General features: G+C 39.0%; 1 protein-coding gene across 2 annotated transcripts; it reads left to right on the top strand.

Annotated features, from left to right (window-relative positions):
• The first annotated feature begins 3,289 nt into the window (after positions 1 to 3,289).
• LOC148104202 (alpha-2-macroglobulin-like) lies at positions 3,290 to 27,927 on the top strand. 2 transcript variants are annotated; one of them, XM_087836472.1, is made up of 36 exons: positions 3,290 to 3,397; positions 3,549 to 3,729; positions 3,958 to 4,114; positions 5,422 to 5,474; positions 5,824 to 5,844; positions 9,393 to 9,558; positions 9,650 to 9,734; positions 9,825 to 9,948; positions 10,734 to 10,848; positions 10,973 to 11,085; positions 11,169 to 11,336; positions 11,477 to 11,701; positions 12,212 to 12,275; positions 12,423 to 12,568; positions 15,971 to 16,120; positions 18,984 to 19,118; positions 19,461 to 19,551; positions 19,688 to 19,787; positions 19,898 to 20,123; positions 20,975 to 21,101; positions 21,264 to 21,385; positions 21,475 to 21,526; positions 22,484 to 22,567; positions 22,971 to 23,147; positions 23,234 to 23,309; positions 23,521 to 23,677; positions 23,769 to 23,843; positions 24,497 to 24,659; positions 24,732 to 24,919; positions 25,096 to 25,308; positions 26,035 to 26,156; positions 26,281 to 26,371; positions 26,483 to 26,551; positions 26,636 to 26,741; positions 26,900 to 26,941; positions 27,130 to 27,926. In XM_087836472.1, the coding sequence occupies exons 1-36, from the start codon at positions 3,318 to 3,320 to the stop codon at positions 27,132 to 27,134; spliced, it is 4,269 nt and encodes a 1,422-aa protein (XP_087692598.1). In that variant the 5' UTR covers positions 3,290 to 3,317; the 3' UTR covers positions 27,135 to 27,926. The 2 variants fall into 2 exon arrangements, with proteins under 2 accessions (XP_087692598.1, XP_087692600.1); XM_087836474.1 differs by having other exon boundaries at positions 3,312 to 3,397; positions 19,685 to 19,787; positions 27,130 to 27,927.
• The last annotated feature ends 18 nt before the right edge of the window (positions 27,928 to 27,945 follow it).

Here is a 27,945-nt window from a genome sequence, read left to right on the forward strand (position 1 = left end):
TATGCTTTGCAGGAAGTGTGGGCCTTGGTTTTACGCAACACCACACTAACTGAAGTGCTGCTGCTTTGCTTTGCTTGGCTTTTACCGTCTGTTCCCGTTGCGAAGTTTCTTTTCCTGCTGCTGTCCGCTTTTTAACGTGGACGTCGGCGTGGACAGCGGCCATATGCACGCCGGTTATGGGAGTCAGCTGGCGTACATATTGATGAGCGTATGATTAATTTATAGTCGGGCAGACGGCTAGTTGGAGTAATACGGCGATTCCGTTTGCTCCAGATTTTAAAGTTTTATCTAGATTGTATGTTTTGATTTGTAGTTTGGATTTTTGTTACACCACTGGTGGGAGGCCCTTTTTATAGCTGCAGATCACCAGTGTGGTCCTGCAGTAGGGTTATCCCCCAGCGCTACATTAGTTTTGTTATCTATTAAAATTTTCTTTGTTCCTTTTATTCAGATGCGGAGTGCCGACGTGGAGGAGACCAGGGTGCCTTGGTGGTGGGATCCCTTGAGTGTACACACCTGCCTTGTTTAGTTTATTAGTGTGTGTGATTTTTGTGTTGCACTTGTGTCTTGGTGTGTTTTCTTTTTTTGAGTTTGTGCGTGGCATCCCTGCCCCTCCACTGGTAAGCCTCAGCGCTGAATATATTTTTAAGCATGTTTGTACGTGGATTTTTACAACTGTGTTTTTATACAGTGTTTTAGATAATTGTTAATAAATTGTCAATTTGTTTTAACATTGAACCTCGTCTCTGTACTGAGTATAACAAACCTAACTGCCTTCGTGGTGATTAGTGTTACTGATTATTCTCTGGGTGAAATTCCCAGCGTGGCGTTGTCTTTTAAAACTGAAGAGTATTTACTTTATTCTCACCTCGTGCTGCCACACTTCTATCAGCTCAACAAACATCAGCAAACACACAAACTGTTTGTGTGCAGTTTGTCACACAGTGTGTTGCTAGCTTAAGGTCCAAGGGAGGTCACAGGGAGAAAGAAGGAAGTTCTAACTTCAAATGCTGAGGGATGCCAATTACTCAAGAACTGAACCAAAAATTAGTGACAGCACGTCTTATGGAGTGATGAATTCAAGCTGCAGTCATCCTGCCTGCCCTCCTGGACTCCTTTGAGCCTTGGTTTCAGTAACAGATACCAAATAAGCAACCACTTCTTCCAGCACCAGGCAGGGCATTATCCTAGGTCAGGGGTCTGCTCCGGATCCGCATGCGGCTCTTTAGTCCTTATGCTACGGCTCCGCGTGGTTTGGTTTATTATTTTTTTTTTCATCGCTCAAAATAAGCATCACACTCACAGAAGCTGGTGTACCCGCCGAAACGCCGTGCATTTATCGAGACTTTCAACCCCAGGTAGGCCAGTTATGGATCTTTGGATCCACATTATGTCAGCAGCTATTCTCCACCGTGAACTATGTTAAAAACAAACACTGCTCACGCCTCACAGGTGACAGCTTACAGTCCTGCGTAAAGATGAAAGTGACTTCGTACAGCCCTGATTTGCAGACCCTGTGCGCAGAGGTTCAGGAGCAGAAGTTCCATTGTAAACATATCACGGCAGACCCGACGATGTTTCCATGAACATGCTTTTTAGCATCTCTTTATTGACCACTTTTCACACACGGTTGCTGTACTCATGCAGCCGGCTGTGTCGGGCTGTAGCTTTTCAGCTCACAGCCCGACACATACCAACAACAGCATAGATGGCACAGACGTTAAGGCCGCGAGGCGTGATTGCGGGTACCGCTCAGGCGCTGCAGACCACGCCCCGCCACACACATTAACCAGGTAAAATACACATTAAGGCAGAATTTTACAAATATCTATTTTCCTTTTTTTTTTTTTTTTTTTTTAAGCAACATAGGGCTTTTTTTCCAATTATTCTTTAAAAGCCAGGTCAAGGCTTCAAAAGCCCAAAGGCGATTGTCACGAACTTAATATATTGAAAGTGCTTATTTAGTACTTATTGCTAAGGGTGGCGGCTCACAACAGTTTTTGTTTGCTACATGGATCATTTTAGTTCAGCTGGGTGGCTTTCCTTTTGTTATATTTCTTTAAAAATGTGTTAATTACATAAATAGAGCCCAGAAGGGCCGATGGCACGATATGGCAGCCTCGCTTCTGTCAGTCTGCCCCAGGGCAGCTGTGGCTACAACTGTAGCTGCCTCCACCAGTGCGTGAATGTGAGAGTGAATGAATAGTGGAATTGTAAAGCGCTTAGGGTGCCTAGAAAAGCGCTATATAAATGCAATCCATTATCATTATTATTATTAAATAAAATTAAATTTTCTCTGTAGCACTTCATAGATTTCATAAGCAACACACCTTAGTTTTTCACACAAAGCGTAAAGGTAAAAAACAATATATACAGTGTTATCTTCATTTTAGATGTCAAAAAGTATTTGCGGCTCCCAGTGTTTTCTTTTGCGTGAAAACTGGGTCCAAATGGCTCTTTGGGTGTTAAAGGTTGCAGACCCCTGCCCTAGGAGAATATGAGCAAGCCCTGAAATTCTTAGGAGAACAGCATGGATGCCCTGTATTAATGCCTGTTTCTGTGCAAATCTTGCCGCGAAACCTGAACCGTGCGGTCTATTCACATGTGTGCATGCCACTACTGGAAGTCAAAAGCTAAAAATGCCTGCTCTGTTGACTGCTTCTGTTCCCCCTTGCCTAAATCTGTAAATAAACTTGTGGAACTTTTACAGTACTTTGTGCTCGGGTGACCTTTCTACTAATCTATGACACGTTCTTCATAATTCACAACACAGCGATCATCCTGTGTTTCATACTCAGTCAGCATCTTCATGGTGTTACTCTGTATCACATCTGTGGGGTTATGTATGTTATGTATGTTATCTGTTATTTCAGAATGCCATTACAGATCAGTAGTTGTTACAACACTTCACTCACTACAACCACATTTCCTTCCTGGATTTTGGTAAAATATTAGGAAAACATCAATACTTACAAAATTAACTCTTCTCTCTCTCCAGTGTTAGCATAAATAGAATGGAATACACATTTGAAAACTAAAAACTTTTTAAAAAACTACTACTTGCTTTGAAGACAGCACCTGGTGCTAAACAAGTCTGTGGACAAAAAACCCTACATCTTAAGTATGTTAAAATTATTTGATTTTTTTTGACCTGTAGAATTTTCGCATGACCAACTTTTTGTGCTTTTAAGGTATCTGGAGACCAAACAGACGGGGCTGGTCATGGGTGTTAGTATCTGTGCTAAGTGGGAGGGGCATGGTGGTTGAGGGGGTGTCTATTTAACAGACGCTGACTCTGAAAGTCTTTGCAGTGAGTCATGGGCTGTTCAAGAATTCTGACATGGACACTGAGTGTCCTCCTGAGCTGGATGTGTGTGGATCAAGCGGTGGCTGAACCGTAAGTTTAAGTGTTCTTTATAAAGAAAAATAGAATTTGTTTGCTTTGTGACTTTGTGTGTAACAAAGTTGTAGTTGAAGTTGGCACGAGTACTGGTTTAGGGTTTCCTTCTTTGTCAGTGCTTTATATGTTCATCTGTCTGTGTCTGCAGGCAGTACCTGGTGGCCATTCCTGCAGTTATAGAAGCTGGAGCTGAGACCAAATTTTGTGCAAGTCTTCTGCAGCCCAGTGAGACTGTGGTCATGACTGTCACTTTGATGTCCAGAGAGGAGAATACAACCCTGCTCACCCATACATCCAATGAAGAGTTTCATACTTGTACTCAGTTTAAGGTGAGCTCCCCAAGATAGGTTTTGATTCACTTGGTAATTTCTAATATATATATATATATATATATATATATATATATATATATATATATATATATATATATATATATATATATATATATATATAAAGACTGCAGGTGAATACAGTCAAGTATTTTAAACACAGCACACAATTATTTATTTATTCTTATTTATCAATGCGCCTCATTCTCTAAAACACTTCTCTTAAAGGCTCCTTCAGTGGAAGGAGAAAAGATTCTGGATTTTGAGGTGGAGGTAAGAGGAGACACATTTCACTCAAAAGAAGTGAGAAAAGTCATGATCAAAGCCTACAAGGCCAGGACATTCATCCAGACGGATAAACCCCTCTACCTCCCTGGACAAACAGGTAAGAGTGAGCTGATGACCCATCAGAGCTAGATGGACTTATTCTGATACAGATTCAGCCTCTTAGAATTTCTGCTCTGAGATAATTCCCAGCTGCTGGGAGACCCCCCCCCCCCCCCCCCCCCCCCCCCCTCCTCCTTTTCCTGGGTGTATTTAACTTCCACCATGAACACGTCCCTTTCCCTCAAAAACAAAACCTTTTATTTCTATAATTTCCAGATATTTTGATAGCATGTCAAGCTGAACTATGATAATTACAAACTATTGAGCAAGTTTTGAAAATGTGAATTGAAGTTAGTCTGGCCATGTTTGTACAAATCACCAAAACTATTTCCAGCAAACATTCATTCATTCATTCATGTTTTCTTTTCAGAATAATCTAAACATTAAACAGGTAAATAAAAATATGTAAAATAACAGCAGTGCTGCACAATCCAAGCACTCTCTGTGTCACCTACACTTTTGAAACACATTATTGTCTTTGAAACACTTAGATTTAAATTTTTAAACTGTTATGCCTTCAGTCTGAACAAGTATATGCTACAAACTGTTTTTCTAAATTAGCATTATGATTCTATGATAAATGCAGAAGCCTTGACAAAATTCATGGATGCTGCTTCACAATGCAGATTTTTATTAACTATAAATTATTAAAAAAAAAATACCTATTAAATGTATTTAACAGTTTATAAAGTGACTGACTTAAAGCACTACAGACAAAACATAACAGTTGTAGCTGCAGTTTGGCTTTTTGTTATTTCTGTAAAGATACCCCTTGTTCACAAACATATCCTAATATGAGTTTGCATCCTCTTATTGTAGCTGTCAGGAAAGTCTGGTACAGTTTGAAGGTGCAAATACATCATTAACATTAATATGGGCCTTTTTGTTAGGTTACAACTTAATATTCTGATTTGTCCTATAAAGTTCTTTAAACTCTGATCCCGTTAAAGCCAGCTATCATTTCTTTACATTGTGCTTCGGAGAAGTCAGATTCTCATCTGCTGTATTTTTTTTAAAGTGCTCTTCGGGCTTTATGAAAGTCTTTCGCTCCTACCTGATATCACAGCAAAGACACACCAGTCCACCATGTCCATTTCACGCTTTGCCTCTGCAAGGGACACGAGGATGAGCAATATAAAATATATACACATTTAATTTAAGCTTTTTACAAATAGAAGCAAAGAGAAAATTGTGTTAGTACTGCTACTGATTTGGCAATATTGATGTTGGAGAATGCGTCAGTTTCAGTTCTTGGTCTGGATTTATTACTTATTAAGGTGTAAAATCTTTGAACTTCTTCCAAAGTGCATTTCAGAGTTGTTGCGCTGGACTCCAAGTTGAGACCTGTCAGTCAGCTGGTGAGTATTTCTGTCTCTCCTTTCCTCCTTGACTTTTATCACTCTGAGTTTATCAGTCAACTTGCACTAACAAATCGATAGTACAATGTATTGTCTGTGTTTAGTAATTAGTTTTTTACTTATTCTGTAATAACTCTAACAAGCAAACACTTGGAGTATACAAAACAACATACAAAAAAATCACATACTGTTGAAATTCATTTTATGTTCAATTGTGTTACGTGTTTAATATTTTTGAATTTCTACCAAGCCTCCAGTTGGATAGAGACATTGGTAGGACACTGTATGAGAAAATCATTTCCTCTAACAATTTTCTCACTTTTGTTCGTTTTGATTTTTTGCCTTTTAGTGCAACATCATTGAACTCGAGGTAAGAAAATATCCACACATCATTTTATTTTATTTTTTACATTCAGCATGTAAATCTAATAGATTTGTTAAGGGTCTAAACGTTCCTTAAAGCCAATAGCACAACAAAGTGCAGCAACTCTGAAATTTATATGCTGATTCTGATATCAGTGTTTTACCGTGGTGCAATTTTGTTGATATATAAACAGTATATATTGTGTCAGGTTATTTCTTACACCTTTACATTAAACACACAGCACTGATAATTTAACTATTTTGTATAATTACAATACAAACAAGTAGAAGAACAGCTGACAGGGAGCCTAAACTTCACCATAACATATCAAAGCTGGATAGAGAAGAACATGGTGCTTTAGCAGAAAACTAAAAGTATAGCTTCAAACATTAGTCCACTGAGGGCACTCATTGGCTATAGTCATTCCAATTTCAGTGCGTGACATGAAGGTGGGAAAGATGGGAACTAAATGGAAGAAATAGAAAATACCGAAAGATCAGGAGGTTTAGGAAGCTATATAACATTATATTATAAGTAGACTGAAAGAATAGCTCAAGTATTGAATCAGTTTTTCAAAAGGCTGAAAATCATAGACAGCATAAAAGATAGCTGCTGTGATGTTGTCTCTATTATGACATTATGAAGCCTTGAGGTGAGCAAAAATCTGCATCTGAACAGGATCATTATCACTGTATAATCTGTCATGATCCTGGGTTTTTTTTTGCCCAGCATTTTCCATTTTCCTTGTGTTAGTTGTGGAGTTTCTGTCTGTTTATATTTATATTCATAAGTCGCTTTAGTTTTCTTATCTTTAGGGTTCTCTTGGTCTTGTCTCTGTTTCCTCCCCAGCATGTCCTATGTTATTGTGCCTCCCCGTGCAGTCTTTCATGTCTGGTTAGGTGTGTTAAGTTCTGTCTCTTGCTCTCAATTTCCCAGTCATGTCTCAGTCTCCAGGTTTTTGCCAATTGGCCAGCCATGTCTCCGTGTCTCTCTCACTCCACCTGTTGCCTGTGTTTCAGACAGACAGACAGACAGATTATTAGCAAGAATGAACATGATTTATTGCTGATTAAATTGGAGCTTAGACGCTGGTGGTGGAGATGAAGGTGTCTTGAATGGAGCTTGAGTGATGAGAGGTGGGGATGGGGATGAGTTGGATTGCACAACAGCATCTGCAAAGGAAAAAAACAGATGCACAGTGAGATTTAAAGTATGCGCTATTAATGCTGATTGGCCTGGAAAAGGCTGGAGAAGGTGATTGGACTAGACCAGTGATGACACAAACAGCTTAAAAACGTGGGAAAGTGGAAGAATAAAACTTAAGATTCCCAGCACCTGGAAGCAGATAGATGTGAGGCCATCCATCTTCCTTGATGAACTTGAGCATAAGCTTCATTTACTCAGTCTGCATCTTAGTGTGTGTTTCTTGTACTTCCTGTTTTACTTTGATAGTCTCCTGTCTCAGCATGTTCACTTTTGCCTCCTGTCTTTTTTGTTAGATTACGTTTAGCTGTGTTCCCACCTTCATTTGCCCTTCGTTTCTGTGTATTTATGTCTGCATCTCCCCTCTGTTTCTTGTCACAATCTTGCTCATTCCCTGGCTGTGTGCTCTGCCTGTTTGTCTGGTTCTAGTTCATTCCTGTTTTGGTTTTGTATTGCTTAAGTCCAGCAATATACTCATCAATTTTTGAGTTTAGTTTTTGTCTGAGAGTTTGTGTTTTGGGTCCTCCATCCTGCCTGTTTCACAACACCATATGACATAACCTCTTAAGCCCCAATGCCAAACCGATCTCCTGTCTTTTGCCCCCTTATCTGGGGGTGTATAGGCTTAAGAGGATAACCACTTTGCCAAGTTCCAGAAGAAGACCCAAACTGTCACACTTAAGTGAAAAAAAAATAAAAATTAGGATTTTCAGGAACCACCAAGGCCCAAACCCAACATGAACTGGGAAGTGGAAACTGCTGAAACATGAGCCCTTTCACTGTCCACAGTGAGGCAAGTTAACATCACCATGGTTTAAGATGGTGCAGACAACAAAAGAAACATCTCTCCAATACTGACACATTTAAGCTCGATTGAAATTTGTAGCTGCCCACATGGGTGAGCCATTTGCCTTCTGGAGAAAAGTTTGATGCACAGATGACACACAGATTGAGCTGTTTGGTCACAATGACAAGAAGTATGTTTGGAGGAGTTAAGCTTTCAAACCGAAGAACACTGTACGAGCTGTCAAGTAGCAGTGATAGCATCACCTGTTTTGCTTCTCCTGGTACTGGTACATTGCACAAACCAGATGAAATAATGAAGGAGGTTTATTGTATCTCCACATTCACATTCAACTTCACCTGAAGTGAACAGCTAGACAGCTGAAACTTGGACACAATTGACTGCTCCAACAAGACAATGATCCCAAACACAAACTAAAACTGAATGGATAAGGCAGGCTTACATTACTTTCTGAAAGCCTTGTTCTTAATTCTATTAAAAATGTCTTACTTCAACCAATTCTGCTAAGAAGAATGGTCAAATAAATGACTTGAAATCCTGCCTCTCTTCTCCCACTCATCTCTGCTATCATTCAACTTTAACAACCTCTTTCTAATCTAATCCAAGGACACAACGACCGAGACTGTCCAAGCCGGGGCTCGAACCGGCAACCTTCCAATTACAAGGCGGACTCCCAACTCTTGAGCCACGATCGCCTCACTAATTACTTAAAACTTTAGTAATTTAAGCCATTTTAAGATTTTTTTTTTCCAAGAGATTTTTGTAACCAATACAGAATTACAACATATTGTAACAAAGACTTATAAAAAAAATTCCCCCCAAAGTAGCAGAAAAATAGAATAAAATAAAATTGTGCAAAAGTAAAGAATTAGTCTTTAAAGTCCAAATGGTACCGGTGGGGCCCATGACAAATGGGTGCATTGCGTTTTTTGTAAGAGTTATTCTTAAATTGGTTGTGACATATATTTGACCATTGTTTATAGGTCAGGTTTTTATATGGGGCAAATCCAAGGACCAGTTCAGCAATTACAGATCCCAGAGTGTTCCAGTTTTCACTGGATGGCGAGCCAATCCCAGATCCTAGGGGACGATATACATTTACACGCACACTCATTTGCACATTGATGGACTACAATTCTCTGCTGTACAAGTAGTGCAGTAGGACAGACAATCACACACATTTATTTTTTCTGTATAGTCATTTCAACCTGGAAAAATAACAGTCTACAGAAATAATAATAATAATTAAAAAAAACAAAACAAAAGTCACTATGACATTTTTCCCTATGATAAGTTTATGTAACATTTTGATCACAATTTTATATTGCCTATACTGGAGACCAGATGAGATGCAGTAGTCCAGTTCTCTCTTATACCAGGTTATTAGACTTTCATTTGTTTGTTTTTTACTCAAAAAGCAGAAATACATACATCAATATATGCACCAGACAACATTTAGGGTTCACCAACATACTCTTTAATATGCAAACAAGTGCAAAAAATTGAAAAGGTTAAGTTGTACACGTACTTCTCTTGTATTTAACAGAATCCCAATAGAAACAGGATTGGACAATGGTTAAATGAAACATCCAATAATAAAATATTGCAGCTTTCATATTCTTTGAACTCTGAGGCCCATGAAGGAACGTACAAAATAATAGTGTCTGTGGGTGAAGATAAATTTGTTCACAAATTCAAGGTGGAAAAGTATGGTAAGTCAGATCTTTAAAAAGACATTTTGACATTCTCTTTTTAAAGATTCTTAATACAATGCAGATGCTAACTTTGATATTTTGTCCCCAGTTTTACCCAAATTTGACATAACAGTAAATGTATCTGAAGAAGTGAGTATTGGCCAGGAAGAAGTTGATATTAAATTATGTGCAAAGTAAGTAGGAGTCCTTTCTTGACAAATGGCAATTTAGATCCTCACAAATTGGAGTTTTGTTTTGTTTTGTTTTTGTTTTTATTTTAATAGGTACACATTTGGACAGCCTGTTCCAGGAAGTATTACAGTTACGATGTGCCGACTTCTTGAACGCTCTATTGCCTCTGCTAAGAAACACACAATAGAGGCGCCCTGCCACACAGAGACCAAACGGGTACAGTTATTCCAGTCTCAAATTTCTCCTGAAACAATGTGCAGATAAAAGCAGACCACATGCCCATGCAGAAGGTTTCTGTATGTCAGGAATTAATGCAGTACTTTATCATCATCTTATCTATCTCCAAATTTCGAGAATATAACAAATAAAATTTCAAGTTTAACTTGAATTTCAAGTAAATCATTTTTAGTGTCCTTAAGGCATTTATTTTTAATTCTGTATTATAAAATACCCAGTTACAGATTCAGTAATATTCACTGACTCCATTTTTTTTCTGCTGTTATGAATATGTTCTGTGGCTGATGCTTGTGTCAGTGTGTCAGCTCTTAACAAGCTAAATGATTAAATAATGAGTTTAAGTCATTTATTCCATTAGTAACACTGGTAGAGCTACAACCGGCTTAAGCAACTGCAACAAAGTCCAAATTGTTGCAACCTGCTTAACCTCCTAGAACCTGGCGTCCACATATGTGGACATCACATTTTGGGTTGTCTAGACCACAATACTAAATTTTCACCTGATTTCCACTTACAACGACATTATACTGATATTGTTCTATTGAAATTAAAACGAATATCCTTATATGTGGATATCAGGCGCTTGTAGAGCAAAATCAGTATAAAGATAATTCTTTGTTTTTACATTCATCAGGTCCCAATCAGCCCAAATAGCAAAGACAAATTAAAAATGCATGCCATGAAAGACTTCAGGTCTTAGGAAATAAAAGTATGATGTAAGCCTTTTTAAAATTATTTGTATTTTATTGTTTTGGAATTTCTAGGCTGATGGAACAGGCTGTGCAGCTGTTACGTTCAAGATGTCAATATTCACCAAAATTAACAAAAAATTCCTTAAAGATCAGCTGAATGTCATTGCCAAAATGGAAGAGGAGGGAACAGGAAAGTCTTGCAGTTGTTATTTTTCATTTTATTTTAATTGTTACATTTTTTAAAATTATAGGTTATTGTGCATTTGCGGAAATATGGCATGTGCATTGTTTTAACATTGAGGTTTCGTATTCAGGCATTTCACGCAAACAAGAAATGAAAATAAGAATTTCTTTTGTCCTTGGAAAAGCGTCTTTTGTTGATGTTCCCAAGATTTGGGAACCAGGATCAAATGTGGAGGGAAAAGTAAGTTCAAATTTGTGCTATGTAATTTAGAATGTAGTGTAAATAATGTGGGTTTTAGTAATGAAACATTGTGGTTTGAACAGGTTAAAGCAGTATACTACAATGATACGCACATTTCCAAAGTACCTGTGTACCTGTTTGTGGGAGAACGTTGGTCGGAACGCTTACTAGAAAATCTAACAACTGACAGCAACGGTGTCGCTGAGTTTTCATTCAGCACAGATAACTTTCATGAGGATATTAAACTCAGTGTAAGTAGATATTACAATTAATTAATTAGTGACTATAGTGAAACTGTTAAGATTATTTTACATTAGCTTCCATCTTCCAGTGACCTTTCACAGTGTTTTCTTCTTCATCAAATTATGTATGTTTCTTTCCTACAATTCAGGCAGCCCTGACACCAACCCTATACTTCCAAAGATATAGAACTCCTTTTTATGATTTAGGATATCACACTGTGTATACATCCCAACCTCCTCAAGATGAAAAAACATTCAGCTCGCTGAAGCTGAAGATGAAGGATAAACCCCTTTCCTGCGATGCAGAAGAGGATATATCTATTCAGTACACTATAGTGAGGGAAACTGCAGTTAACATGGATGTGGTATATCTGGTAAGTTATTGCTTGTCACAAGTTCATCCATAGTAAAAAAAAGTAAAAAAAAAAAAAAAAGACAAAAAACAAAAAACATTTGAAAATCTACCAGTTTATCGAATGAAACAGAAAGAGTTTATTAATATATTCACATCAGAGAAAGTGGTTTGTAAATGCTGAAGAAAAAGCAACACATCATCTGCATAAAGACTAATTTTATGTTCTACATTCTTGCATTTTATTCCCTTAATTGCTATAGCCAGATAGCTGCTGCTAGTTTAATAAAAATTGCAAACAATGAAGGGGAGAGGGGGCATCCGAGCCTTTTGCCCCACTGGAGACAGAAGCTGGAGGATGTTCGGTCATTTGTCCAAAGTCCAGTCAATTTTCAAAATAAAAGACCACAAGCAGACTGCACTGTCTGTTTCTGAAACACTCCCGGCAGGACTTAAAGCTGGGAGAGACGCAAAATGCACAACGTCACAGATGGATTACACATTTTGTGTCATTTTCTTCTATATTCTTCAGGTGTTGTCCAGAGGAGCCATTGTCATGCAAGGATTTAAACAGATTAAATTTAAAGATCAGTCAGGTATGTAAAGACTGGCTCAAATCATGAGTTCATGAAATTCTTTTGTAATATCAGGTATTAAATCCAGTTACACTTTTAAAAAAAGTTTGGTGATTATTAAAATGAAATTGATATTATAGCTATTTTTGGTATGCTTGTTTGTTTCAGTGAATGAGGGTGAGGTGTCCTTTAAATTGAGAATTTCTACTGACATGGCACCAGTCGTCCAGATTGTAGCATATGTTGTACTTTCCAGTACGAACGTGATTGCCCACAGCGCTGACTTCTCTACTGAGAAATGCTTCAGTCACAAGGTATGTGTTGGTGTAAACTGTGTGCAGCTGTACTAGATATATTGATTAGTGTAAGTTAAGTTTAATTATATGAAACCATGACATACAAAAAACCCCCCAAAAAACTTCAATCGAAGTGGAAAAGACTCCCTCCCAACAAGGAAGCCACAGCTTTAGCAAACATCGAGTGGGCAGTGTGTCACAAGCGCCTGGAGGTCAGTACATGGACGAGGACCCAAGAGCAGATTCAAGCACAGGAAACAGTGATAATATAGTGGTTTTCACAAGTTCTAAACACAAGAATAAATACCGAAGGAGGGATACTTGGCAGGGCGTCAAATATGGCAAAACCGTGAACAGAGGGCTGGAGTTCCCCAGCCTGACTTGGGACACGTGGAATATGGGATTTATGCGCATGGATGCAGGGAGCCTTAACTTGATTGCTGTTCGGCTGATGATGGCCTTGATTTCATAGAGACCAATGCTGCGTGGGGCCTGCTTGCGGGAGGTATTTGCCATAGCTTTTGCCCTGGAGTATACCTGGGAGCCGGAGTTCTCAATCGATCTGCATTGTGGCGTGGTCAATTGAGAACCTTGAGCAGCACTTCCTGAGTCCAAGTCGAGATGTCATGGCAATGTAGATATTGGACTCATGGAATGGCGAGCTCCACCTCCGGCTGCAAAAAGAGGTTCATCAAGCAGAGCACAGTGGATAGTTTCCTCCACGTCCCAGGAAATTAAACCGCTCCTGTATTGGAGGCATAAACCTCTACTATGAACACAGGTGAACACCTGCATTCATCTGTATTAGCGAATGCAGGTGAATGCAGTTTTGGCCTGTTGTGTACAGGTGAAGGGTATCTTGGTGAGGTGAGTGAGTGGTTCTGCTACCTGATTGTAATTCCAGATGAAGCGGCAGTAAAAATTGACGAATCTGAGAACGTTTTTTTTTTGAGATGTGGGAGTGAGACATTCCCTAACAGCTTGGACTTTTGCTGGGTCGGTCTTCACCTGCCCTCCTGCCAGGATGTAACCAAGAAAAGTGACTGAATATGAATGAAACTCCCCTTTCTCCGCTTTGATGTATAACCGGTTTCGAGAAGGCGCTTCAGCACAGATTTGATCTGGACCAGATGTTCCTCCAGAGTCTTGGAAAAGGTTAGGATGTCGTCTAAATACACAAACACAAAAACGTTCAAGAAGTTTCTCAGGACCTCATTAACTAATGTTTGCTAAAATGTGGGAATTTTAGTGAGACCAAACGCCATGACCAGATACTTTGAGTGACCAAAGGGGGACCAGATGATAGTCATTGTGTAGATTTAACTTAGAAAAAGTGGTGGCACCATGAACAGGTTCAAAAGCTGAATTGATGAGCGGGAGAAGATATTTGATTTTGATCGCAATCTCATTTAAACTTCTGTAGTCAATACAAGGACGAAGGGTCTTGTCCTTCTTAGTGATGAAGAAAAAGCCTGCACCTACCAGGGAAGAGGATGGGCAGATGATGGGACTCTCAAATATACTTATCCATGGCTTCTCTCTCTGGCTTGGATAAGTTGTCAGGTTGGGTGGTTGATGGTGCAATCATAGGGCCTGTGGAGTGGAAGTGCCTTATGTTTACGGAATACTTCCTGGAGGTCATGATACTCCTTGGGGACTGAGGACAGATCTGGTGGTGAAGGTTCGGCAGGTGATTATTGAGGCAGTTAGCAAGGCAAAAAAGGCTCCAGCTATTAATTTGTGTAACCATTCAATATGGGGATTATGTTTCTTTAGACAAGGGTAGCCAAGGACAGTCGCCAGAAGTAATTAGGGAGACTGGTCTGGTTTGATGAGTAATATGGGAAAAAATCTGATTGTTTAAAACTGTGGCTAGAATGGGAGGATCGGGTAGAACAGAGGCAAGTGCAATTACATAACCAGGTACGTAGCCTTTTCTCGCTCTCTCAGGCAATCCTGAGAGAGAGGGAGGAGGAAATAAACCAAATCCTTGAACGATGCGGGCTCATCATGAGAAGCTAACTCATAAATATTCCCAGGATCACATAATCAGGCCAACCCACCTTGGCAGCTGCCATGCAGAAATCGATGACAAACTTAGCTATGTTACATCTAACTTGACTTCAAGCTCCAAGCTACGCTGCCCTCAGAGATGGGGTGGGCAAAGGTCTTTTAATCTTCCCTTGAAACTCATCATAAGAGCAGGATGAAAAGGAATGTGATGACAAACACGCCTCAACCCATACCAATGCTTTACCCCTCAGCTTGCCTACCACTTACGAGAGCTCAGAGGTGTTGTCAGGGATGGAGTGTGGTGATTGAGAAAACACAAGAGCATTGCAACAGGAAACCCTTACAGCAACCCTGTACCCTGGTGAATGGTTCAGGCTGAGAAGTGCTAATGGCCGGTAAAGATGGGGCAGGTCCTATGGAAGCGGGGAAAGGAGTGGAAGTGTGCGTAGAAGTGGTTTGGCTGGGAGTGAAACTGGGCTGGAGTTCTAATAGTGAGGCGATGCTTTTCACTTGAGTGTCACCAATAGATTTGCATTGTATTTCTAGGAATTGGACTGACTGTTGATAATTACCTAGTATTGAACCCTACTTCGAGATCGCAGCCTGTTTTGGATCTTCTGGGTCCATTTTTCATTAGGCCAATTGTACTGTCACAAGGGCATGGAGGTTAGTACATGGATGAGGACCCAAGCGCCGATTCAAGCATGGGAAACAGTGATAAGGTTTTCACAGGTTTTATTTGCTTAAACACATGAGTAAATAGTGTCACGAAGGAGGGATACTTGGCAGGGAAACGAATGTAGCAAAACTGAACAGAGGGAGAGCATGGTTAGAGAAGAGGCAAGGGAAGCTTGTCTGGAGAGGTGAGTAATACTGAAATGGAGTCTTACTTGGCAGGTTTGAATCGCTGGGTGTGCGTCTAGAATGGTGAGCTAGTGAAAGGGTTCTGACCTTTCTTTTCTAGAGAGCCAAGAGAGAAGGTGGCAGGAGGACAGGTGGAAGCGGTAGAAAGATTAATCCTGTGTGGTGGATGTGCAACAGAAAATGCTCCTTTAACAAGGAGAATGATAAGGCCTGTTACCAACGTGAGGTTAGCTCAAAAACAGGTGGAGAAGAGATGGGGGACCCTGGTCTTAAATGCTATCTCACTGATTGCAGTGAGGATGAGGGGAGCAGATCAGGTGAGATGACGAGGACGCCACCCCAGGGTAGATACTGGGCAACACAAGAAAAACAGAGGAAAAAACACTTGAGCTCCCCCAGACTATGACACAGTGATTATCAAACCTGAACTCCAAAAACTACATAAAAGCTAGTGAATGGTTTCCTTGGTTTATAGGCTTGAACTTTTGTTCTTTTAGAACCATTAAAGTTTAGATGGTGTAATGCACGCTTTATCTGTGTTAGGTGTCATTGGATTTCACACCTTCTTCAACTGTCCCAGGAGAAAAAACCAACATGGAGGTGACGGCGCTTCCACACTCTTTGTGTGGTTTAAGTGCCATTGACAAGAGTGTCCTCATCAAAGAGCCTGATAATATTCTGGATGCAGATAAGGTAAGTGTGGTCTCAACCACCTTATACATCCTTCACTCTCAGGCTTACGTTCCAGTCCTGCGCATGCGCAAAAGCGAGTGAGAGTTAAAGAATTTGAAGAAAAGCTATCTGGAACATGTACAAAGTGATATTCATCTTTTTTAGGGCTGTCAAAATTGAGAGAAATCAAAACAACCGCTGTATAATGCACTCCGCTATCTTTGTTTATTTAGTCACATGACTGCATCACATGACTAAAATACTTCATCGTTTTAGAAAGTCTGCGTTTTTGTGTGTCCACACTGCGACGGGACAGCTGCGTTTTTAAATGTATGCGTTTTCGAGAGCGTTTTCAAAACGCTGCGTTTTTCCTTGAGGAAAGCGCAGCGTTTCAGTGTGGACGGGGGGCCAAAACAGAGAGAAAACAATGCGTTTTCAAACGAAAACACATTAGTGTGGAGTAGCCTCAGTCTCTTCTAGTGTCATAAGTAGCAGACATTATATGAAGGCAACATGGATCTTAATTTGTGGGGAAGATCTATACTTGCCAAGACAGAGATTCTCCTGCATCTGAAGAGCCAATCAAAACTGAATGAGATCAACTATGAGGTTCACAACTGTTTAACCTGTCTCATGGCAGTATCTCTCTTCCTTGCTGTGTAACCATAGCATCTATTCAGTTTACTGGTGTGTTGAACCAAGACCTGTGTATAACTTTAAGCATGGTTGGTATAAGTTAAACTTTCAGGTGAACAAAAAAATCTTTAAAATCTTACTTTTGATAAATAACCACGTGGAGGTGTTTGCAACTTGCACAGCCTAGTTGTAAATCTTGCTTCTAGATAGGCTTTTTTGGTCATTTAGAGGTTTTGTTCTCTACATATTTTTCTCTATTTGTTTTCTTTTTTGTATAATACTGCATAAAACTGTACAAAATAACTATTAATACAGTTCAACACTTATTCTGTTATAAAGTATCCTGAAACAGTGATTAAAACATTTATTTGGCTACCTGTCATAAAAAGGGGAAAAAGATAAATATTTTGGAACGCTGTCAAATAACAAACTGAATTCCCATTTTTAAACCCAGATTTCAGCTGGCAAACTCAACTTAAAATGTTTTTTTCTGTTCAGAAATTCAAGTATATAACTGTAATTTTAAATGTTTTTCAGAGATAACAATAATATTTATAATTTAGCATTAAAAATATTTTTGATTAAAGAGCTTGTTCATACTGGTATATTAACCGTTACTGTCATGGTCCTGGATCTGTGACCCAGTGTTTATGTGTTTTTGGGTTTAATTAATATTCTTATATTTAGTGTCATTCATGGTTCTGGTTCTCTTAGTTGTTTTCTGCTTAGAACTTAGAAGAACTTCTGCTTGCACGGCAAAATTAGGTAGCAAGACCACAAAGGTGCAAAAGTACAGAAAACAATATTCAAAGAAGAAAAACAATATAAGTTCAGCAATATTAGTACACTATATGCACGATGTATGAGTTACAGAAACCTTGTGGGGGTATGTACAAGGGCAATAATATAATATAATAAATAAATAACAGTGGAAGGGCTGTGGTCATTAAGGATGGGGTGGTAACTGCACATTTGCTGGAATATTGCACAGGGGCCAAAATATTGCACAGAAAAAGGAAACACCAAAATATTGCATAGGGAATGGCAACAACAAAGTCAAAAGCAGCAACAGAATGAAGTCTGTTCACACTCTTAATTTGCATTAATGGTTCTGACAGCCCACGGGTAGAAGCTGTTCTTTAGTCTGCTGGTTTTGCATCTGATGGATCTGAACCAGGATGTTGAAGAGGTGGTGGTTAGTATGGAGGTGGTCTTTTAAGATAGCCCTGGCTCTGGAGAGACATCTAGAGCTGGCAATGGAGTCCAGGGGGGTGAGTGGTCAGCCGATCACCTTCTCTGCAGTTCTGGTGACCCTCTGGAGTCTCTTCTTATCGGCTATTGTGCAACCAGCGTACCACACAAAGATGGCGTGGACCAGCACACTCTCGATTGTGGCTCGATAGAAGGACACTAGTAGAAGGACACTTATGTTATATTTGTAGTTTCTTGTCTTTAATTTTCTTATTCTGTGTTTTCCCTGTGTTCCACGTCTCTCACTTAGTTACTCTTTTCTTCGTGATCTGTGTTCTCTCTCTGTCCACCCCCCCCCCCCAGTCAGTTTTGTCCCCATGTCTATTTCTCCCCTGGTCACAGCTTTAATCTTGCGTGTCTTAGTGTTCATCTCCATGTTTGTTGTGCTTCCTGTTTTATTTTGACAGTCTCTTGCTTCCCCTGTCCTGTTATGTCTGATTTAGTTCCTGATGTGTGTCTGATATGTTCCCCAGCTGCTTCGACTTCCCTGATCATCCTGCTGTGTGTTATAATTTGAGTTTCCCTTTGTCACTTGTCGGTTTCTCTGTTCGCCACTCATGTTTCTGGTCTTGGTTTTAATGGCTTAGGGCTTCACGTTCCATGTTATTTTTCTTCACATCCAGGTACTTAGTGGTTAGTTTTTTCCCCCCAGTTTAGGTCTTGTTAGTTTCATCTCTATCTCCATTTGCTTTTTGTTTGTTACTTGTACAGCCAAGAATAAAATGCTCACGTTTGTTAAAAATTCAATTCTGTCTCCGTAGTCTGCATTTGGGTCCACTCTCTCTCCTCTCCACACAGTCCTGAGAATTACAGAACCATAAAAATTGATTTTGGTAATTACCAATCCTGTTCATTTAGGACAGCTGTGGTATAAACCTTACATTGAATAGTGATCTGATCATTTGTAAATACTACATATGTGGTTCATATAAGTACAGATCTTTAATCTGATTTTCTCAATTGTTTGAACTTCTTTGAATTATTTTTTTTTTCTTAGATATTTAACTTGCTGCCTGTCATGAAAGCATCTTATTTCCCATATCGGCTACAAGAACCAAGAAAATGCTTGAAAGTGAGAACAAGAAGATATAGTTCACCTATAGAAGATAATGAAGCCTACATTGATTTTCAGGTAATATATAAAAATTTTCCATGAGCATGTGTTGTGTGTTTCACTGGATCCATGGATCCAGCTTCTTGATGTTGGCCTTGCACCTTGACTGTTTCAAATGTTCCACATAAGGTGAGTCTTAATAGTTGCATAAATAAATAATATTCTACTGCATTATGCAATATATGACAAACAATAGTCCTTCTCTGCAGCATTGGTGAACTTGGTATAGTTACAACAGCATTCCATCTGCAGATTTTGCATCCAGCTAACAGTAAAACTCCAGAGCATATCAGCTGATGATAAATATAATGCTTTTCATGGCTTTAGCTGCATTTAACTCTGTGATGTTTGTGTGTCTAGAGAGTAGGATTAAAGGTGGCAACAAACCTGCTGCTCGAAATTCCTTCATGTCTGAGTTTCATGGGAAGAGAATACCGCTTCATTCCCTCAGGTGATATTTTTGTTTTGATTTGCTTTGCAAATTCCAAATCATAAAAAAGTTCCCAAAATCAAAGCAGTGTGTTACACCTTCTTATTCATTCTGATTAAGTATTTTATTTTTTTTTTTTATGATTCTAAATTAGCAGTAGGTTCCTCTGGAGGATCTTTAGGTCCATCAGAAGGACCAATGAAAACTGTCCGTGCTTTCTTCCCCGAGACTTGGATTTGGGACCTGGTGGAAGTTGGGTATGTCTTAGTTTTTGGAGATCTAGCTACACTGTCATTTGCATGTTTTTGTTGGCTAATCTGTGTAATCACCACCTGACAATGTGCATATTTTGAATCTGCTGATTCAGAGAGTCTGGATCAAAGGACGTGTCCCTCACTGTCCCTGACACCATCACGACCTGGGAGACAGAGGCTTTCTGCTTGTCCTCTCAGGGTTTTGGTTTGGCTCCTCGTCAAGAAGTTGAGGTCTTCCAGCCCTTCTTCCTCGAGCTCACCATGCCCTACTCCATCATCCGTGGGGAGCACTTTGAACTGAAGGCAACTGTTTTCAACTACCTGACCAGCTGCATCATGGTGATCAATGTTTCTATATCAAAAATTACAAATGTCAACAAATGTTAGCATGCTGATAGACCTTGCAGATGGTTATGAAGTGGCCCCTGATGCAGGACTCATCAGACAGAATAAAACTCAAAATCTCAGCTTTATTTGACTGGGCAAGATAGGAATTCACTAATTTAATAGAATACATCCACAATGAAGGACGATGCAGTGGGGAATAGAAGGGTGATTAAGGGAAGTGGAGACACGTGGAAACACAGCTGACTTGAATCAAAACTAATAACACAAAGGAAGCAAAAGTCAACATCATACCCATGAGACAAGACACTATCAAAATAACAGGAAGTAACAGAGGGACTGCAGAAAAATAGACATATTAACTACATTAGATAAGGAACACAGACAGCCATTGAGACAGAACCCAGAGCGACCAAAAAACACTTTGACACTGATGACCAGGCACAGAGACAAGATAGTGACAGACTGGACAAAAAGGGGAACAAACACGAATGAACAAGAGGAGAGAACTAAAAATAACTCAGAAGCACAAGTCTAATCCGGAACTCAAAACTAACTAATAAAAACTCTGAACATCAGTCCAAGGTCTTTCAAACAAATAAATAATTCCAGAGCATAACTAAAAAAAAACTGGGATGAAGAGCCAGTACCATGACAATAGTGGTGTACACACTTCCCATCAAGTATCAGGAAGGATATTCAGTGCAAAATTATACCAAATCAAAACATGTGAAGCGACTCTTGGTGAATGAGGCAATAGCTGCAAGTATTCTGTCCTCACATAGTAACAAGAAAACACTGAATTCCTCTTTGAAACTCAACCTGCTGTTTTGTTCTTTGTGCAGGTCACAGTCTTTGCTTCGCCTTCTTCAGATTATACCCTCACCCCTCTTTCCGGTGAGCAGTACACATCCTGTTTGTGTGCTAAGGAGCGCAAGACTGTGAGCTGGACCATGATTCCAACAGTTTTAGGTAAGGATCAAGTTTTTATCCACGCCGGTGTAAATGTCCTTTCAGTCAATGCCCCTGCTCTTTTCAGTATCTACAAAATCAGTGAGATTATCTAATTAACAATATTTTAATGTGCAAGACTTTACAGGGTTGAGAAAAATGATGTTTGTTGTCCTTTTTTAGGGGCTGTGAATGTGACTGTGTCTGCTGAGGCAGTGCCATCCCATGTTTCATGTGATAATGAGGTTGTGAGAGTACCAGAGAGGGGCCGCATTGATGTGGTCACAAAATCCTTCATAGTAAAGGTTGGTGCTATTAACACAAGATGACAAAGATTCTGCATTTGAAAACTTGTTTTCTCATGAAGGTGAAACTGTAACTTGTTTTTTCTCAGGCTGAGGGGACTGAGATGACAAAGACATCCAACTGGCTGCTTTGTCCAAAAGGTTGGTGTGGTTTATACACCAACCAAATACACGGGGAACACAGCTGACACAAATAAACATAACGCCACAGGGGATGCAAAACTAAACAAGAGAGGGCGAAAGAGCACAAGAGACAAAGGGGATGAGAGAAAGGGGAACATGGATAAACAAGATGGAATGAAACACAAGGAGGGCAAACAAAACACACACACAGACACACAAACTCACATAAACACAGACACACAGACAGGGACACAGATGACAACGACACAAAGCGAGACTAAATGGACAAGAAACCAAACAGGGAATATACAGAACTTAAAACAGACTAAACTTAAGACTACTAATGTACCTAAAACATAAACCACAATACACAATAACAAAAACACTGGGTCAAAATGACCCAGAACCATGACAGCTAAATATCCCTTGTCAAGTTGCACCTTGACCACATGCCTTTGGTAGTCATCAACAAACTAATGGTATAATTCTGGCTCGACATTTAGACACAATCTCTTGTGTACCCAAGTCTTGTTTTTTAAGGTCATTAAAGATGTGTGCCATGCAGTCATTCCAGTTTTGAGTTTTTGTTGAAGGGTGTTTGTGGGTGTCACACCAAATTTTGCTAATTCCCCACAGGACATTTAGTTGTTACAGTATATCTCAACTATATATGAGATATTTATAGTTATATCTCATATATACACTATGTTACAAACTTGACACGCTTGGTAAGAGTCAGTCTGGACACATCTGTGCAGAAATATTAGGTCACACTCATAGTACTCTTATTGTTGTTGTTGTTGTTATTGTTTTAATAATATTTTTTGTGCTTATAGGTTTAATTATAGGTGTCTGATTTCTCATATGACCTGTTACAGTTCATGATGCTGTGACTACCTGCTGATTTGAAACTATTTTGGTACTGACGTTCTGATTAAGCTTCTCTCTGTATGGTGATTGTTTGTCTGTACACAGGAGACACACTGACAGAGGAAACCGAGATACAGCTGCCTGAGAATGTGATTGAAGGATCTGCCCGCACTTTTGTATCAGTCCTGGGTAAACCTGTTGATTTTAATCAAACGAGTTTAGATTAATCCAGAAAGAAATATAGCAAGTTTATTTTTTCAATCAATAGTGAATTAATATAAAAGACAAATACAACTGGACTGGCATTGTTTTTGCCTGGTTTTGAAACACGCTTTGAAATGAGACTCCAACAGTTTTGCAGTGTAGAAAATAGTTTAGAAACTACATTCCAATAACAAAGTGCAAAATATTATGATTTAGTATGTACAGTTTTTTATAACCTGCTGTATTTTTCTAAATATTTAACTTCTTTACTAGTTTCTAGTCTATTATATATAATAGACTAGAAACTATAATAGACTATAAATCTATTTGCAGTTCAAGCATGGGAAAGTTGTATGTTCTGTCTCAGTGACTGAGTGCCTCTGATCAGGTGACATCCTCGGCCGGGCTCTGAAGAACTTGGATGGACTGCTCCGGATGCCATATGGATGTGGAGAGCAAAACATGGCTCTTCTAGCCCCCAACATCTACATCCTCCAGTACCTGAAAGGCACACAGCAGCTCACCCCAGCCATCATGGAAAAAGCTGCAAACTTCCTGACCAGTGGTGAGTGTGTTTGTTTCATAGTGAGGCTAAAATCAAAGGTTTATGAATAGAAAATCTATTTAAGATTCATTTTCCTGTTGTTACAGGTTACCAAAGACAGCTGAACTACAAAAGTAATGAAGGCGCATACACCACATTTGGAAGAGGACCAGGAAACACTTGGTGAAAATAATAATTACCTTAATATTCCATTTGCCTCAGAAACAAAACTGAGCCTGTTGGTGAAATTTACTCCTTAAATCTCCCATCCTATTATCATTTTATTTCTGGACATGTGGAAAATCAACTCACCTTATAATGGTAGAACTGTGACACATTTTGATATAATTTTGAAACATGAGGAAGTTTTCTTTTGGGTGCTTTTTTATGTCAGGCTGACTGCTTTTGTGATGAGAAGTTTTGCCAAAGCTCAGTCTTTTGTCTACATTGATCCAAAAATCATTCAAGAGTCTAAGACATGGCTGGAAAATAAACAACAAGCAAATGGCTGTTTTAAAAAGTCAGGCAAACTCTTCAACAACAGAATGAAGGTAAGTCTATACTTTAGCTGGACACTGATACTAATTCTGTGTGGAGAGAAATTCTGTCAGCACACAGAAATAACTTGGTTTCACTCACCAGGGTGGTGTGTCTGATGAAGTGACTCTCAGTGCATACATCACTGCTGCTTTCTTGGAAATGAATATATCCAAACATGTGAGTAAACTTGAGTGATGTGTACAATGTAAAAAAAAAAAACAATACAACACTGACTTGTATATGTTTATTTCATTTTCTTCTTTTGACGTCCATTTTCCCCTCATTTTTAAAAGACATTTTTATGATAGATTTCTAAATCACTTAAGTTGATACTTTCTGTCTGTAAGGGGAAAAAGAAATATGTTAAAGCATTATTTCTATTTCCAGTCATGAAAATAAAGTTACACAAATAATTACATAAAGGAAATGATCAACTTTGGTGATATAAGATAAGATAAGATAAGATAAGATAAGATAAGATTAGATAAGAAGAACTTTATTTATCCTGAGGGAAATTCTTTTGTCATACACATGCTCAATGCTGCAAGAGAGACAGAGGAACAGAGGAATAAGATATACAATATATACAGTAAGAATAGTAGTATACAGTAATATACAGTAGGATAATGCAAAATATAATATCAAATAAATCTAACGAAGTAACAATATAACTATATCCTGAAAAATAAATAGCTTAGCTATCAGTGCAGGTGATTCTAAAAAGTGACATAGTATTGTGCAATTGAATAAAAGAGAGTAGCAGCATATGTCCTGTCCTGGGCAGGGTCAATAGTTTGTCTTCATAGGGCTCTTCTTTTGATGTTTTAAAGGATCCTGTGGTGAATAATAGCTTGGCTTGTCTCAGGGCGTCCATCAATGACCTCAGCAACACCTACACTACAGCTCTGCTGGCCTATGTCTTCACCCTGGCAGGAGACACGGAGACCCGCGCTCACCTTTTGCAGCACTTAGACACAGTTGCAGTGAGGGAAGGTGAGTCACCATCTAACAGGAAATCATTCAGGTGTTATTACCATAAGTGTAACTTTTATTGTATGTTTGTAGGAGGTTTCCTGTACTGGTCTCAGACAGCAGCAGAAACATCAGCCTCCCTGTCAGTGGAAATCAGTTCTTATGTGCTGTTGGCCAAACTCAGTGCCTCCGCAACTGCTGACGACCTGGGTTATACCTCTGGCATTATTCGGTGGCTGACTGGCCAGCAGAATTACTATGGAGGCTTCTCCTCCACTCAGGTGCTACACCACCCAAACAGTTTAAATCTCACCTTTGAGTTCATATACACTGGGATAAATAAAAACTTATCTGAGAGACGCTGAATACTAAAGTTTTACTTGCTGTTGCTGTCCTGTAAAATACAAAATATAAATATATATGTAAGTATGTGTAGTAGCTGTGATTTTGTTTGTAGGACACAGTGGCGGCTCTTCAGGCTCTCGCTCTCTACTCCACTCTGGTATTCAGTCCTGAAGGTTCAAGCACAGTGACAGTTCAGTCTGACAGCAGTCAGCTGACATTTGATGTAAATCCGGGCAACAAACTGCTCTACCAGGAGGAGACGATGCAGGGCATGTCAGGAAAATACAGCCTGGAGGTGAAGGGCACTACATGTGTGTCAGTGCAGGTTAGTGACAGTATCGTGAAAATGTCCTGGTTGTTCCCTTTTCCAAATAAAGAAGCATAATGAAAAAAACTTAAGAGCACAACTTAAAAGTGTGGTTTCACTCAGAAAAGGACATTTGCTTATCCATCCATGTATTTGCTCAAATTATCCAAATTCAGGATGCATTGGCTTCCCACTAAGGAAATGATTTCAAACATTCATTTTCCTCCTATGTATGTTTTTTCTTGTTGTTGTTGTCGTTGTTCTTCATCATGGATTTCACTAAGGCCAGATGACATGTATAATATCTCCAGGAAGGTCTAGCTACACTGTGTGTATCCTCGCAGTTGGATTTGCCTGGAAAATCTCCAGAGGGTAGTGTCATAAAGGCATCCTGCTAACATGCCTGCACCATCTTAGCTGGCATATTTTAAGTAAATAACCAGCACTTCTATTTCCAGATCCCTCCTCAGGTCCAAGCCTTTATCTCAATTTTAAATATTTTGATGAAAGAAGCTCCAAATCAACATGACATTTCTGCCCACAATTAGTATACATATTATTCTGGCCACAACCACCAAAATCATTTAATAACTGTAATCAGTCACATAAAATGTGATGCCACTATATTTTGAACATAAATGCGAAACATAAACATAAAAACATAAAAACATAAACAGATTTCTATTCTTCTTATTATTACTAATATTATAAATTGCAAACCTCTTTTGGTTGACTATTTCCCAGATTTCTGTTCACTACAACATCCCGAGTCCCACTGATGTCACTACTCTCAGCGTGGAGGTCAAATCAGAAGTTGATGCAACAAGTGAATATAGACGCAAGCTCACTCTGACAATAAAATCCCTGTAAGTATTTAACAGATTAGATATGTGCTAGGGGAATTTTATTTACCACTGTGGAATAACTGTTGGAAATGTGGCATCTATGGATACACATCAGTGCAATCACTTTTTAACTGTTCAAACACAGGTACAGTGGAAAGGAGAATACTACCAACATGGTGATCCTGGATATCAAAATGCTCTCTGGATTTGTCCCAAATGAAGTGTCTTTAAAGATGGTGGGTTATTGCAGTTGTTAGCTGAATAGAAATGTTGCTACCATGTGTCAGTTTATGATGAGATAAAGGTGATGATAAAATAATAATAAGGAGACTGTTGTCTCCTCACAGCTCAAAGGTGCCCCATTGGTGGATCGTGTTGAACAAACAGAAGATCATGTTCTGGTGTATTTACAGGAGGTGAGAGATAATCACAGTGGGGATACCAGATGATGATGTTTGTATTGTTACAGAGTGTGTCTCCTGTTCTTTAATTCTGTTCAGTTACCAAAGGACATACCCATGAACTACAGCTTGACAATCATAGAAGAACTTCGAGTGGAGAACCTGAAACCAGCCATGATCAAAATCTATGACTACTACCAGCCAAGTACAACTCAAACTCACTTCACTGCAACAGCACACTGACACACTTTGCTCCTTAGTGAAGCTGTACAACAAACAGGAGTTAACAGAATTTGAAGGATCAAATTTAAATGTGTTGTAAAAACACAGCAAGTCACATTTCCACTTTGTTTTCTCTCTCAGGTGACCAGGCTGAGACTGAATACATTTACCCATCAGCTGCAGGTAACAAACTGTTATAGCAAGAACACCACATTTCACACAAAATTAAATTGAAGTTATTTTTAAAATATTTGTTCAATCTCAACACAATACAGTATTTGACAATACAGTTAAATCAGTACTTATTTAGGCTGCAATGAAAATGAAATGATTATTTATTTGCATCCTTACATTTTATTCTTTTTTTGCAGCTTAAAGATGTGCAGTCAGTCCTGAGGGCCTCACTCAAGTTATACAACTTTCATTTTAATAAAGATGTTTTTAAACACACATGTGCCTGCATATGTTTTGTTTTCATCTACAAATAGTTCTTCTGTATAAAAATTTCATCCATCTCAACCTGACTCTAGCATCCTATTCTGTCACACTAACACTCTGCATGTCTTCTTTCACTACATCCATGAATCTTCTCTGGTGTTTCTTTTTTCCTTCTGTCTGATAGCTCCATGTTCAACATCCTTTGTCCAGTATGTCCGCTATGTCCACCAACCTGTCTCTCATGTACACACAGATATATTCTGCCTCCATTCTACTCACTTTCATTCCTCTTCTCTCCAGTGCATACTTCCACCTTTGCAGGCTCTCTTCCACCTGCTTCATACTCTCACTACAGATCATAACATCTTTAACCCATCTGGATGTTGATGGCTAAAGGACATACTTGTGGCTTTTGATAATGGCAGCACTGACAGAGTTGCAGAGAAGAGTGTCTCACTGAAGAAATTAGTGTTGTAAGTTGAGAAACATCTATTTTGTGAAATTATTCCTAGTATTGCATCTTTTAAACAGAAAATGTGATTAAATATTAAATATATGACAAATTACTTCATTTCCATTTTTGTACTATTTATGTACTATTCAGCTTTACCATTGCTTTAAGGAATTTTCCCAAATATGTGCATATATTTGAACTTTTTGGTTCTGTGTACACGGATAAATAGAAATCCAAAGTTTTCTGGGCTGTAGATCATTTTAAGAAATATGTATCACAAATTAAATATTTACGA

This window comes from Neolamprologus brichardi, chromosome 3, assembly GCF_056152115.1.
Source record: "Neolamprologus brichardi isolate AB-2024 chromosome 3, ASM5615211v1, whole genome shotgun sequence".
NCBI classification, from domain to species: Eukaryota; Metazoa; Chordata; class Actinopteri; order Cichliformes; family Cichlidae; genus Neolamprologus; species Neolamprologus brichardi.